At 38.6% G+C, this 15,757-nt stretch overlaps 1 protein-coding gene across 1 annotated transcript in view; it reads right to left on the bottom strand.

Moving 5' to 3' along the window:
• jmy (junction mediating and regulatory protein, p53 cofactor) overlaps positions 1–13,303 on the bottom strand; it is a 117,064-nt gene extending 103,761 nt beyond the window's left edge. Inside the window, exon 1 of the mRNA XM_051929506.1 lies at positions 11,521–13,303. Within this exon, the coding sequence (XP_051785466.1) occupies positions 11,521–12,420 (900 nt within the window). The 5' untranslated portion in view covers positions 12,421–13,303. The remainder of the gene's footprint in view (positions 1–11,520) is intronic.
• Between the last annotated feature and the right edge of the window lie 2,454 nt (positions 13,304–15,757).

Below are 15,757 nucleotides of genomic sequence, written 5' to 3'. Positions count from 1 at the left end.
TCTTTGTGAAATTAAAACTAGTTATAAACTTAGGCCACGGAGTGTTCAGAACTTTAAAAATATCTTTGTTATACTGTACATGTTTAATTATACCATTCATTCAGAGTTGCGCCCATCTCTGAACGAGTCGCCAGCACATCGCAGGATAAATACAAGCAAAACATACACTAGCAAGGTCAATATAGCACAACAAAACCCCACATCCTACATGACTTTGAAAGGAAACTGAAGCACGCCAAGTAAACCCACCAGAAAAACATGCAAATGCAAGGCAGGCACGCAGCCGTGCCCCCATATGATTAATGCATGCTTTAATGCATTTCGCCATGAAAATTATATTAAGTATTTATCTTAGCATTCTAAATGTTCAGAGAGCAGGAAGATCATGAAATGAATGTATTCTGTGCGGCGATCGCTGCCGGCGCCTCCTCTTAGTGCAAGAAGAAGTCAGTTTAAGAATCACTTAACACAAAGCATTTAATGTGCTATATAACTTATGATGGGGTTTGAGAAAATCTAGTAAATTAAATATTCATTTTACGATGAAGTTTAGTTTACGATGTTCTACTTTTAATGACAAATTACGAGAATAAGTCAACATGTCGACTTTATTCTCGTCATAAGCGTCAAGATTAAAGTGGAAATGTCGAGAATAAAGTCAACATGTCGTCACACTATTACACAGTACCCAGGTACATTACATTGTATTGAAAACAAATAAAACAAGTACAATGTGGCTTGCAGTATTATCCAGTAGTATAGAAACAGTATTTACACATCTGACCTTTTAAAACTAAAGTATCTCCAGGTGATGGACGTGACTCCTTTTTTTCGGCAAAAGTTCTTCTGTTCATCATGTTCAACTTTATCGTCGGCTTCAGTTTCGGAATGTTCTCTGTCCATTTTCACCGCGCAATACCTATGCTACCGCTAACTATTTGGTGGTGTAGCAGTGAAAAAGAGCCCTAGTGCAACAAATCTGTGTTTAGCGGTGTAGCAGTGAAAAAGGTCCCCACTTGAACAGTTTCCCGCTGCGCCATGCTCCGAACGTCGTTTAGGCAATTTAAACCGGTGTTGCGGTATAAGAAAAATCCATATCATAAAAAAAATAAAAAACGGTTTTCGGTATGAACCGGTATACCGCCCAGCACTAATATATAGATAATTTGCTCAGTGAGCATATACTGTATAGAGTATGTATCTGGGGCAGTTAACAACAGGAAAAAAGTGTCCCATTTCTAAACTATGAAAACAGAGAAAGGCCAAGAAAAGCCATATTTGTCTTGACAATGGCATACAGTTTCATCTTAAAGCCAAAAACCCGATAACATTACACAGATACATACATTTAAAAACATTAAGACATAGGTGAGTTATGCTTTAAAAAGTGACTCACCAAAGTATTTCATTTACATATCCTTCCATTTATTCAGCCACTCATTTTCTAATCTCTTCATCTAGCTCAGGGAGCAGATGTTGGCTATCCCAGCAGCACTCTGCACAAGACAAGAACTACCCACTGAGATGGGGTTCCAGTTCATACCACGGCATACTCAGACACATTCACAAACACACATATGGAGCCATTTTACTCCCCTAGCAAACACAACATAAAGGTCTTTGGGAGGAAAACTGGGGAGCTTGAAGAGAAACATACACAGACATAGGAAAAAATTTCCAAACTCCACAAAGACAATGCCTGGGCAAGGATTTAAACTTTTTTATCAATACTGTAACTAAATCAATGATTAATGCATATAGCACATTTCATGGAAGCACAATACCAATCCAAACTTTAAAAACAGAAACAATCACTATAAACAGTATAAGGCATCGCTTCCAGGACTGCAACTACTGCACATTTCCATAATTGATCATTCAATTAGACATTGTATAGAATTTTCAAATATTTTGGGCTATGAAAAATGTTAACTATTATACTGAATACATTAGTTTAACAAGTTAGAAAATGGATTGCATCCAAAAAACATCTCCAGAACAGACAGTATATTTCTATACTGTTAACTGAATTTTTTTTGGATATTCTGATAAAGACTGAGAAATATAAGATTCAAACCAATTTTTACTTAAGGAGTCATACCCCAAAACCTAACAGGAAAACAAAAAACTTTCAAATAAATGTTTTCTTAACTATACCTACAATTGTAAAATATTTGCCTTGCAGGGAAGAAATGACAGTACATTGACAGGCAGTATTTCCTTAAAGAGAACAGAATACGTGCTGAGGGAGTTCATCTTGCTGGTATGCTAGGAAAGCTTGCAGGGATGCGTGTCCCCACTAATCTTCTACAATGGAAAGGAATCATTCTTCTTGGTATTAAATGATTTCCAAAATAATTAATTTCCTTCTACACTGGAGGCAGTGGAAGAACAGAATTATCGAACAATATACAGATATCAAGAACCTGATAAGGGGCAGGGCCATCCATTGCCTTTAGAACAGCCTTAGCCCTTCTTGGAAAACTGACGTGTAAATCTAGAACTATATACATTGAGATAGTGGACAACAAAAGTTTTGTTAAATTAAGATGGTGGAAATCTATTTTTTATAGCTTTCCATAATTTGGTTGGCAGAACAAGTTGCTGGTGACTGAATTGGCACTTTAGCCACCATAAAAAAAAAAAAAGAAAATCTCACACTGTTCCATTCCATCTGAAATAATGTGAGTTCTGAGGTGTCACCTGTTGCATGGCTGCACTCGGGTCCTAATCTGGGATCCTGAGGTGGTTTGTCATGTGGTGGGTGCGGCAATGTACTGTTATCAGTGTGTGCTCCTCACCCCTCTCTCTCCTCTCTTCCATAAAAGGTTCTGTTGATTGAAAGGGCCATATAAAATGTTTGTGTGAACTTTGGTGCCCACACCAGTATGTACGAGAGTATTATCAGCCTTGAATAAGGGAACATCATAATCAGGGAAGGTCAAATCAGTAGTCTGGACACCCAGGAATACCAGTTTTTAATTACGGACAACCAAATTATAGACTCACAAAGCCCTGCAGACAGCAAGATGTTTTAGGTCTTTGGACCATCCTATATATTTACCTTATTAAAACCAATTACATAAAAATAAAAGATACAATTATTCTTGTACGATCTCACTACGGTGTTGCATTTAAAGGGACCTGCTTAGCATGTCAGAGTTCCGTAATCATTCCTCACTCACAGACACTCACTTGCAAGAATACAACGAAATTGGGCTGTTGAACAAGCACAAAAAACAATAGTGTTAGCTTTAAAACAGCTGGTGCAGTGAGGGGAAGTACGACAAAAGTTAACCGTATCCTATTGCTGTTCTCCAGGATATAAACAAGTTAAGAGTGAATGCATATTTTGATACGGATTTAAAAAAAAAAAAAAAAAAAAAAACCTTGTGTAAAGATGCACAACAACTAAATTACAGGGGCTGAAAATATCATTTTTTGTGATTGGCCTTTTTACCAATCAAGCCTTTTTTTCAGTGAAAAATCAGCTGATTTAAACCAGCAGCCAATTGATCAGAGCATTTATAATCAGAAAAAAATCTGAGAATGTACTGTGTTGTAATCAAAAAGCACCCAGAAACCATTGAAAAAAGAAGGAAAAAAAAAAAAAAAAAAAAAAACAGTTTTGTTTTCAGGCAAAACAAATTTTACAACTGAAAGGATTAAAAAGCACTAGTCAGACTCCACAAACTAACAATTGCTGATGCAGTGCCGAGTCATTTTGTGATATATGCAACATGTAACCAAAAAGGTATAGTGATGCAATAAGCAATTCTTTTAAGCAGACAGGTCTTACTTACTACTGCTGAAAATAGGGCTTAAAATATTCAGCAGCTTGCTATTCACCTATGGTTATGATTTAGATGGTTAAATAATGTTCCTAACTTATATTTTCAAGTGTTCAGTTTTAGGAAATGCCCATTATTAACCTTTGCAAATCAGACGACAATACTGATGTTATTAATAGAGCCTGCTCTATTGCAGTTACTCTTAGGGCACTTCTAACAAAGTGGAATCTCATCAAAAACAAGGTGATCACCATTAGTTGATTCATATTATTACAGAAATAACACTTCCCCCTCTGGTATACTAGACATTAAGGAAATGCTCCTCACTATTAGCCAAAATGCTGCAGAGTGTATACAGGTTTTTTCAGGCCTAAACCTAATTTATACTAACACAAGGTCCAACTTAACAGAGAAAAACAAGGGCAACTTCTTGAAAATTCAGTGTGATGATCCAAATGTGACAGATTTTTATGCAAATGTATAAATAAATCACTGGCTATGCTCAACTAAAGGGCATATTGCACCTCAGAATAATACTGAAGGTCAAAGCAGTGATGTTTTTGACACAGAAATTAATTTGTAGGGTCTGACAGAGACCTGAAAACACAATTTGAAAATACAATACTAATGTAGTGTGCAATTCCTTTTTCATCAATTTTGTTTATATTGGAAAAAAGACCATGCATCAACATCACATTATCCTTTAAAATCATTTTGTATTAAATCATTCTCCAAGATGCCAATTGTGTTTATACTGCAGTCGAAGATGGAGTCCCATGAACTCATGAATAAAAATACTTTACAAATACACATTCCTGTAAAACGTTGCAGATCTCCCAAAAACCCAAGCTCCCAACCCGTATATAAAGCTCCGATCCCTGAAAGGGTACCTAGACTGCTAAGTTTGGAAACAGGCTGCTCTTCATTCTGTAAAATGGTCTCACATACCTTGGTCATTATACGAACATGAAGAGCAATCACCTGACCTAATGACCCAACCCCAGAGGGATGACTATACCATAACAGATTTTGCACCATATGCAATGCTTATCAGTAGAAATTGTGCTTGAAGACAACCTTTGGCTTTTTCCAAATGTAAAAATGCCCAGATGTTGGAAAAAGAGTAAAAGATGACTCAAACCATATTCATTTTGTTTCTGTTTCTTAAGGGTCCACATTTTGTGCTGCTTATATCAGACAACATGTCTTAAGGAGAGTAAGAGAGATTTCCAAATAGCATCTCTGCCATAGATTCCAGCTTTGTGAAGCTCAAAAATTATACTTTTTGCTGACACTAAGTTACAGAGATGCTGATTCATTTCTATAGAAAAAATTTGCTGCTGTACTTTGGTGACATTTAGCAACTATCCTGTAATGTGTCAGCTTGGAGCATTAGTTTCATGGATGAACCAGGTTCAATGTTGGGAAATACCCTTAAAAATGCAGTGCCACATCAGAGCCAAACTGGTGACAAAATAACCACAACAAAAAAGACCAATCATTGCACAGATACTAATTTAGTACTTAGCTTGAATTAATGAAACATTCAGTACAATCCACAATAAGGCACTGTCAAGAGACCCACAATAAAAGTTGACGGAACTGAACACAGCAGTCAGAGCTGGTGCTCACCATGCTCCAGCTGCGATCGGAGAGTACAGAAGTCCGAAGGGTTGAAGGTTACAGAATGCAAAATTTTGAGATTCCCAGGGATGAACAAGTGAGCAGCACTATCAACAACTGATGTTCCAGTGTGTCTGTGTCACTGCAGCTTTGGGTTCTCAAATGCCTGGGTGTGAGAAAACTTTTTGCAATTTTAAGTTAATATTTTTTGACACAATAAACCAATCAGTGTTTTAACTAGAAGCTTCACCAATTGTTACAAAACACTGGAAACAAATAACACTCTCACAGCCTGATATGGAATAATAGTGAAAACAAAAATCAAGAAAACATAGTAAAAAAGAAAAATAAGCAATGCAACATAACAATAAGTAGTAGAAAGAAAATATATTCTACATATGGTACATGAAAGAATAACATTCTGTTAAGCTATAGGATTGCTCAGCTTATTGAATGGATGGACTACAGTGATACATTGAATATTAATTGTATGTGCTGGCATTCATGAAGTTCAATACCCTTATATCTTTTCATCCATTACAGCATATAGGATAAAATAAACTGTTGGCTAATGCCATTTCAACCTGGTGTTACATCTGACCCACTGCTTTCATGACAAAAAAAATGGCTGAATCAAGAATATTATATTTTTACAACAAGAAGTTAGGTACCAGAAAATAGTATACAGACATTTTTATTCAATGTATATGGAAGATATGCAAACTGTGAAAGACCAATCAAGAACTGATACAATAATAGCAAGTGCTGCAGTTATCCAAATCACTTGTGACAAGTATAAGGACAAAGGTCTTTCTGTTTCAGTAATAAGGCAAATTTAAATACATATCTCACAAAATGTTAATAACCTCATGAAAACAATCCATGCTTCTTTTTTTCCCCCATTGTCATCGCCAACGTAATGAATGCAGACTTCATTCCATACAATCCGCTACCAAACATTTTAGCCCAAGTATAGCAGCCGAGGTTAAAAGGGTAAAGCTTTCATTTATTACCATTCCACATACATACAAGTGGTTTGATCAGCTCACATCTTAAATCTCTCAAAAGCTAAGCACCACCTCTTCCAACCCTCTCACATTGGTTTAGCTAAATACAGAATCTGAGGATTAGTTAATCAGTCTGGCTGCTCACAAGAAGAGATACACCTGTGTCTGATCAGTTTTATACACCAATTCTTTAGATGCAAGCAAATTTGGAAATGTAATTAAATAAGGTAATAACTGCAGTGTACATTATGCACAGTCAATAAAGAGAACATCTAAAAACAGTTCAACAAAAACCACAAGTTTGACAAAGAAGGCTGAATACTACAATTAATGCACAAACCCATTAATTCAAGTTTCCCCAAATAAACTTTCAGTATTCTGCAAAGATGCCGATATCTAGCTTAATTTATCACTATATGCCCCATAACACCCATGATAAGTATTCCTGCCACCGTTTAATTAAAAAAAAAAAAAAAAAACTCTGGATTTTTACCTGTCTTTTTTCCATTATTGCCTTTCCAACATAAAAACTTGCAACAAAGAAGTAGTCAAAAAGCAATTAAACATCCAAAGAAGATAATGTTGTTTGAGTGATTACTAAAGTAAATTAGCCTGTGCTGCCTATTTGCAGATTAAACAAAGCTATCAGCTAACTACTACAACCATCACATACAGGTATGTCCACTGTAGTATATATACTGTATTAGAAATTTCTTTTTATGCAACATCGATTATTTTGTCTATACAACTTTTCAAAGAATGCATTAGCCGATTTAAATAATACAAAACATACCACAGAAAATGTAACATTCTGAAAGACATCTGTGGTCCAGCTCAAGTAGTAATGTATTTTTTTAATAAACCACTGTATTTTCAGGAAGTTCTGTCTGCTGCACCTTGGATCATGTTTCTCACATTTAAAGCAACAGATGGCAGCTTAGGAGATTTTCAAAACAAAGAAGAGTGAGGGGCCATGTGTTCAGCATTTCACCAGCTTTACTGTGAACCCAACACTCCAAAGACATCCTTCCGAGTGTGGATTAATGTCAATGAAAAGAACAGGAAGAGATGACTATAGTATAATGGTACAAAGAAATAAAAGACTAAAAAGTGACAACATTTTAAGTTATTAATGCAAACAAGTAATAAAAAAAATGTGGTTGGCTGTGAGGCCTAGTGCCGAAGGCATTTTGTATGTAATACACAAGGTTCAACCCACTGGTTCATTGTTCGATTCCAAATGAATCACTAATCCTTGCTAGCAATCCATGTGTACTACACAGAAACAAACTGAACAGCTGTAACATTTCAAGTCACATTGTAAGTAACTCATATCATTAATCATAAATGAAACCAAACTTGCAAAACTAATTCTATTTTGAATCTTCCAAATGTCTTTATACTATCACAAATTAAAAAGTCTAACCAAAAGTCTAAGTATTGTAACATATTCTACGCTCTCACTACAATAGGTCTTGTTCAAAAACTCATGGATTAACACTATTTACGACAGTGATGTGATCAATAAAACACAGCTGCTTAGATCCGTCCGTTTTGTAAAACCACTTTTTCTATTAAACAGTGATGGGAAATTTTGATAGGCAGTGGGTGACAAGTCTAGAACTAAACTTGAGCAAAGGTGCATTTCTTTATGTCATACAGCTCTTTTCACAAAAAATCATACAGACCACCTTATAGGTTTCAAAGCCAAAAATATTTTACAGAACAAACATAGTGAAGTTAAGATTTTCCTCCACTTTTTTCAGTTTGTAAAGTATAACAGTATAGGAATTAAAATCAATCCAATCATTGACTGATTTGCTACTCATCCTTATTTCTCTGTATGCATGTCAAAAAATGTAATAGGATACAGAGGCAGTGGTCCAATGTACATGGCAAAGTATGTAAATTGGCAAGTTTGCATGTCTCTTGTGTTCACATGCTCCACAGATAGGTAAAAGAAACCACTGTAGTTATTTAGAATGCTTATACTGTTATCACTAACAGGGGCCAAATCATTGGTCTTCATGAGGATGTGGGGATCAGCAAATACAGTATAATGTGGTACATCTGTTCCACCCTATTTTTCTAATAGATAAATGGAAGACTACATAGAGCTTTCAATCTACTGCACTGTGAAAGCTTATGCCACATCAACAGCCATCTTTAACCATCTGTACTACTCGACTTATATCCAATAGGTGATCTTGTGTGTGATGTGTGTGTGATACTCCAGAATGTCAACTACAGTTTGCTCCAAATCATTTGTGCACCACTATTCCAGAATGAGTAGTTGCACAATGTTTGGTTATAACTGCACTAGCACATCATTCATCACCTGTATGCATCTGTGCAATGATGCGTAGTGGCATGTATTGCCAAAGTCCACATTCATCCCATTTAAATAATTAATTTGTTCTTATTTTAATATCATTTTTAATATACTTGCCCCCTGCTCCATATTTAGGTTTACATGCAGAGTGAACCACCTCTTTTAGGTGAACGTATCATTTATTAGACTGTTCACAGTACATTACAAGGCACTTAGGGACTAAGTCAACAATCTAACAGCAAAATATATTTAATTCAATTTTTTTACAATAAAATGTTGTGGCGATGAACAGCCTGCCTGCAATAGATGGGAAACAGGAACTGTAAGTGAAATTAACAGCAAAATATTAATTCTGATTTAATACAGCTCACTGACAGTGCTGTATATTGTAATAAGAGCAATGACAGACAGCTTATGTCAATCGGAATTTGATTATTAACTTTTTTTAATGAGTAGTAATTGGTATTAGGGTTATTTGCATTACTGTAGACTTTATATCCTTTCCTCTTTTGGGATGAGATATAAAAACCTCAAAAATGTGCAACATGAGATATTCTATGCTAGAATTAGTCCTCTGCCAATGATAATGTCAAAAGTGGTTTGCATTTAATATTAGAGCATTGGAACGGGACATTCAGCCCAAAAAAAGCTTACAAATCCTGTCCAATGAATTCCTCCAAAATAATATCTAGTTTTCAGTGTCTCTAATGTCCTGCTGTCTACCGCACTACTTAGTAATTTATCTCATGTGCCTAAAGTTCTCTGTGTAAGGAAAAACTTTCTAATATTTATGTGAAATTTAACCTGAACGCATTTCCAAATGTGTCCCCATGTTTTACTGAACTGATTTTAAAGCACCTGTCTTGATCCACTGTACTAATTCCTTTCAGAATTTTAAACACTTTATTCACATTACTTCTGAAGGTCCATTTGGTTAAACTGTAAAGGTGCAACTCCTTTATTCTTTGCTTGTATCTCATTTCCTTCAGTCATGGAATCAAGCTAGTTACTTTTCTCTCAACTGTGTCTGGCGCTGCTATGTCTTTTTTGGAGCCCGGAGACCAAAACTGCATACAGTATTCCAGATAAAGCTTTAGCACAGCATTATATAGCTTAAGCATAGCTTCCTTTGACTTATACCCTGCACATCATGATATATAAGCCAATTTCCCATCGGGATTAATAAAGTATCTATCTATCTATCTATCTAACATTCTGTTAGCCTTCTTAATGGCATCTGAACACTGTCTGCAGGTTGATAGTGGAGTGTCCACTACGACTCCTAACTTCTTCTCATAAGCAGTACTTTCAATGTTTTAGATCTCCATTGTGTATTCAAAGCACATTTCCTATGTGTAATACTTGACATTTATTTAAATTAAATTTATCTGCCACAAATCTCCCAAAGATGGTATGCTGTCAAGTCCCTCTGTAATGATTCCAAGGATTCTAGATTATCTGCCAATCAACCTACCTTGGTATCACCTCCATCTTAACCAGCTTGTTGTTTATATTTCTATACTGATCATTTATATGTATTAGAAATAGCAACAGCCCCAGTGATGACCCCTGAGAAACACTACTCTTAACTTTACTCACTTCTGACAAGGTTCTTTGCACCATCACCCTCTGCTTCCTGTGTCTGAGCCAATTTTGCAAACATCTGTCACACTACACCCTTAACTCACACTTCTTTTAGTTTGATGGCCAACCACTAATGTGGCACCTTATCAAATGCTTTATGGAAAGTAAGCTCAATAATATCATATGCACAACTCTGTCAATATCCTTTAGTTGCTACCTCATAGTATTCTCTCTCACATGTTAGTAAAATACGACCTCCCTCTTCTCAACCCATGTTCACTGCTCACTAACACAAATGACCCTGGCATGTGATGCTCAAACTTATCCTTAATAATTGCTCCCATTAATTTACCTGTAATGCATGTTAAGCTTACTGGCCTATAGTTACTTGGATCTGCTCGATCACCCTTGTCATATGATGGAATAATATTAGAAAAAATTATTTGTGTAATCGTTTATTTAGTTTGTGCAGGACTCTGAAAACGCCAAAGGTCATGCAAAAATACAATTTCCTATCTGGGATTAATAAAAGTATATCAAATAAAAAAAATCAAAACTTTACCATGAAGGATGCCAACTAAAATTAAGTAAACAATAAATGCTTTCTTCCAGCAGGACAGTTTCATGGATACTCGCCAATCACCAAGTTACAAACGGAGGTGTTTTTAATAAATTATGTACGAAAGGAAACAGAGGGCCAATTTCAAAGGCGGAAATAAGGCTGGCCTGGAGGTGCAACCTGACTCTCTTCACACACTTCATGCAATCATAGGTGCAACCTTGTTGCTAACAAAAGTGAAATAAACTTTTGACTGCTAGAAAAAGTAGAGTATGACAATGGCACAGTGCTATTACTGCTGCCTCACAATAAGGAAACCAGGATTTTACGTCCCAGTCCTACGTTCTTTCTCTCTGCATGGAGTCAGCATGTTCTCCGTGTCTGCTGGTGGTTCTCCAGTTTCCTTACACAGTCCAAAGACATGCTGGTTAGGTGAACTGGCAATGATATGTTGCCCTGTTAGTGTGATGGACTGGTGCCCTATCCAGGAATTGTTCCTGCCATGTGTTTCTTGGGATAGACTGTAGCTCCCCATTTACCTAGCTCAGAATGAAGAGGTTTTGAAAAGGGATAGACGAATGGATGGGAATGCTAGGAAAGTAAATGGATGTCCAAACCCCTTACCTCGTAAAGACGCTTCCGGGCTCTGTGTAGCACTTCCTCGTAGCCTTTCTGCCGGAGCTCACTGAGACTCTCATAGTACTCCTCGGGGTCATCGGTCTCTGTGAAAAGGACCTGGGACAGTATCTTCCAGCCGCAGGTGTCCAGTGCATGACCCAGGTAGACCTGTAACTGGTAACAGAGGGTGTCCATCTCTTTGTGGCTGATTTCCGACGGCCCGAACAATACAGTCCACATGCCTGAGGGCTCTTCAGGAAAGAGAGGCAGGCAGGGCTCCAGGTCCGAATTCACAGCGCAAAGTTGCGAGTGTATCGTTCTCAAGTCTTGGAATGAGAAGAGTCCGGCCCAGCTGCACTCTTCCCGAGATGTACCGTCAAGTTCCTCCGACTCGGCCGATTCTTTTTCCGGAGTCGCGGAGTCATCGTGGCCGGGTACCGGCTCCAAGATCTCAATATCCCCTAGTTTGCCTGGACTCCTTCGCCGGCCTGCAGCAACCTGGCCAGCTTTAGCACGAGAAGGACTCGGTGCACCGGTGTCTGCGGGGCTCCGGGGCCGCGGCTCACCGATCCGTTGACCGGGCTTTTTCCATCCCTCTGCCCGTTCTTTCACGGGACTTCTAAAACTTTTTAACTCCGAGCTCGGTGGTGATGGTGCTGGTGCTGCCGCGGTTGCCTCTCCTTTAGTAGACAGGACATCCGCTGCCCTGGTGCCATCGGCAGTGGGCTCTTTTGCTGCGGTCCTTTGTCTCTGCACCGTGCGATTGTGACACGTGATCGCAAACTTGCCTTCCACTTCATTCCAAGCAGCTATGAACACAAATTTGTGCTTTTCCTTGTCCTCGAACACGTTCGGTCTCACGGCAACCCAGCCAGACTCCAGAGTGTCTTCCATGGTGAATGACATCGCTATTTCAAGCCTGGACACTTTCTAGCCCGTCCACGGGGCCTTTCGCTGACTTCCCAGTAGACCGAAGAGAGTCAGTAAAATAAATAAATAAATAAATAACTAGATCCCACTGGGCAGCGAGTTAACGATGCAAGAAAACCATAAAGAGCCCCCGATTCCTGCCTAACTCCCACATCCGCTGTCACGCATTCCCAAATAAACCTGCCATCTTTGTCCTTTCCAAAATCATCGTTGCCCAACCTGACCGGCCGCAGTCTCTGTTTCTTCTGCGTCTGCCATCCCACTCCGCGTCACGTCCTTGCACCCCACTCCACCTGATACCCAATAGCGCAGTGGAACGTTGTCTTTTTATGATTCTCCACATGAAAAGCGCCCCCTCCTCTCGCTCGCTTGTTCGTTCTCCCTTCTCACTCTCAGACAATGAGGTCGGTTCACATGGTCACGTGTCGGGATCTGTTTACAAGCAACTCAAGCAGCCGCGCGGCTGTCAAATTACAGACCGTCGAGGTGTGCGTGAATGCCTGCGTATGTGCGTGGCTCTCCTTTACCCGACAACTTGGATATTCCAAACCGACAGTGTAAGTATACCCCAAACGACTATGGGATTCTTAGTTTTTTTGTATTTGCTCGCTTGTTTGCTTTTAATGACGTTTTCTGCTTTCATCTATTGCGCTTCGCTTTGCTCCATAACAACGTCTCTCCCTCTCTCTGCCTAGTGATGTCAGCTTGTCGTGGGATACGCTGGCGACGTAGTGACGTCACTGCTGAAGGACTGGCCAAGCGAGCGCACCCCGTGCGGCTTTGATGTTTCATACCGGAGTCGGAAAACGGTTTTGTGTTCCGGATGGCTAATTAGTAACTTTTCCTATGTTTTACGTAGATAGATAAGTGGCACAATGGGAGTGTTTATTAGAAGTAATGATGCGCCGGTAGGGCTCGCTTATGGAGCGCCGTTTGGGTCAAAAATATCTTAACGGCGTATTTCTATCCATCAGTTATTTTTTATTAACGCACTTTTGCCGGGTGCTTAGCTGTTCAGTTAAAAGTGCACTTTTTAGACGCTTGCAACTAGAAATTTAAAGTCGCCTTTTTTAACTTTTTATAGCAGGGATTAAGCAGCGTCGGACCTTGAGGGCCACAGTTGTGTTTCTAACCCAGTTTCTTCATGAGAAGTAAATAATTACTGGTGAAGCACATACTGCCCTAGTGACATTTTGATGCTTCATTTTAGTGGTCGTGCTTGTTACGGTTCCCCACACTTAATTGTTTGTTTTAGTCTTAAACAGCCGCATTCAGTGTTTTAATGGGTCCTTATTAGCAATAAGATGCAAATTGCAAAGGAGTCAGCAGTACCCCATCTAACTTGTTTCCATTTACATCTGTTTGGGTACATCATGCACCATTTGGTTTAATAAAACACTTAAGAGAAAAATGTGACAGACTGAAAATGATCAGTTTTAGGATGCAAATCATTTGGATGATATACAATACAATACAATTTATTTTTGTATAGCCCAAAATCACACAAGAAGTGCCACAGTGGGCTTTAACAGGCCCTGCCTCTTGACAGCCCCCCCAGCCTTGACTCTCTAAGAAGACAAGGAAAAACTCCCCCAAAAAAAACCTAGTAGGGAAAAATGGAAGAAACCTTGGGAAAGGCAGTTCAAAGAGAGACCCCTTTCCAGCTAGGTAGGTGTGCAGTGGGTGTCAAAAGAAGGGGATCAATACAATACAATACACAGAACAGAACAAATCCTCAATACAGTATAAAAATAAAAATCTTAGAAGTACGGAGCAGAATTTAACAGTAGATGATGTCACATAAGAAGATTTGGATATATTTAGAGTCCTGGAGACCTCATCCATCAAGCTACCTCCCCCATTTGGCCAGTCCATGGCTGAAACAGCACTAGGCCAGCCAATCCGATGAAAGGACACCTCCTTCCCATGATTCCTGTGATCCTCCATCAGGGATGACTTTACCTTAGGCAGGCAAAACAACTTGGCAGGTGGGCCGTGGCACCAAGTGCCACATTTGAGTACCGAAAAGAGAAGCAAAATAGGTGAGGGTTGGGAAGGAAAAAAATCTATGATTTAAGAACCTAACATTGCAGACTAACAAGCAATAACATTAAATTATGTCTGAAACTGGCAAGGATTGGTTTCTAATTAAGCAATTGTGTTGGAACAAAAACCTGAAGTCACTGCGGCCCTCTCGGACTGGTGTCTACCCCTGTTTTATGGTGTCTAGAACATTTCCCTGTTGTCAATTCGCATGGCACATGTGCATATATTTATATTAATTCATTTATTAAGGATCCAAAAAGTTAAAGATTATTTTCACACTGAAAAGGAAGGAAGGTAAAAGATACAATGTTTCAGCTGTATAGGCTTCATCATGTGTGCAACTGAAAAGAAAAAAGCAGGTAACGTACATAGTGGGGGAACAAAGCCAGGGCAGGTTAAAGGAGAATTTGAGAGCAGGTGAGAAAAACGCAGCCATTAGAAAAGATGAATGGAGAGATGAAAAAGTTAGTTGATCGTCAAGACTTGGAGAAATATGTGATCCCATGCTAGGAATGAGTTTAGCTTCTTCCATTTTTCTTTGCATAATACCTTTGAAGCCCTGGGAAAAACTGGGAGCATGCACTGATCCACAACACGACAAACCACCTCAGGACCCAAGCACAGCCATGCAAAACACAAACAAAAAGATCCATGTGGCTATTATCCGGTCATGTGAAGTCCTCTGCAATAGTTTTTGTGGGGTTTGTGGACCACTCATATTTCAGCTTTTCTTGACACCTTGAATATTCTACTGTGTGGTATTTTCTGTGAGTGGTCTGTTTTTTTCTGTCACATTCTAAACAGACTATAAATTAATTAACTGGAAATTCTAAATTGTGCTCATATGAGTAAGTGTGAATATGTGCAAGAATGTGCTCAGCAATTGAGTAGTGCACTGTTTAGGATTCGTTCTGGCCGTGTGCCCAACAATCTAGAAAGATGCACTGAATTAGAAGGTGGAAAAAAATGAGCTCTCCAAAACAATCCCGTGGTAGATAACAAACAACTACAGTATCTCAAACTTAATAGCAGTAATACTGAACCGCTCCTTCTTGGGTCTAAGTCAACACTGGCAAATACATGCAGCTTCAATATTTCCATTACTGGATGCACTATTACCATTTCTATACAGGGCAAGAGCCTTGGTGTTATTTTGGATAATCCTTTTACTGTTTACAGGAATCTTTTTTCCCCAATTGTCTTTTTTATTTCTAGACTACAACCTGGTTTAACACAGCACAATGCAGACATTCTAGTCAACTAGGGG

Source organism: Erpetoichthys calabaricus, chromosome 7 (assembly GCF_900747795.2).
Source record: "Erpetoichthys calabaricus chromosome 7, fErpCal1.3, whole genome shotgun sequence".
In the NCBI taxonomy this organism is placed as follows: Eukaryota; Metazoa; Chordata; class Cladistia; order Polypteriformes; family Polypteridae; genus Erpetoichthys; species Erpetoichthys calabaricus.
The sequence above is the reverse complement of the archived record's forward strand: the minus strand, read 5'-3'. Positions and strand labels throughout refer to the sequence as shown.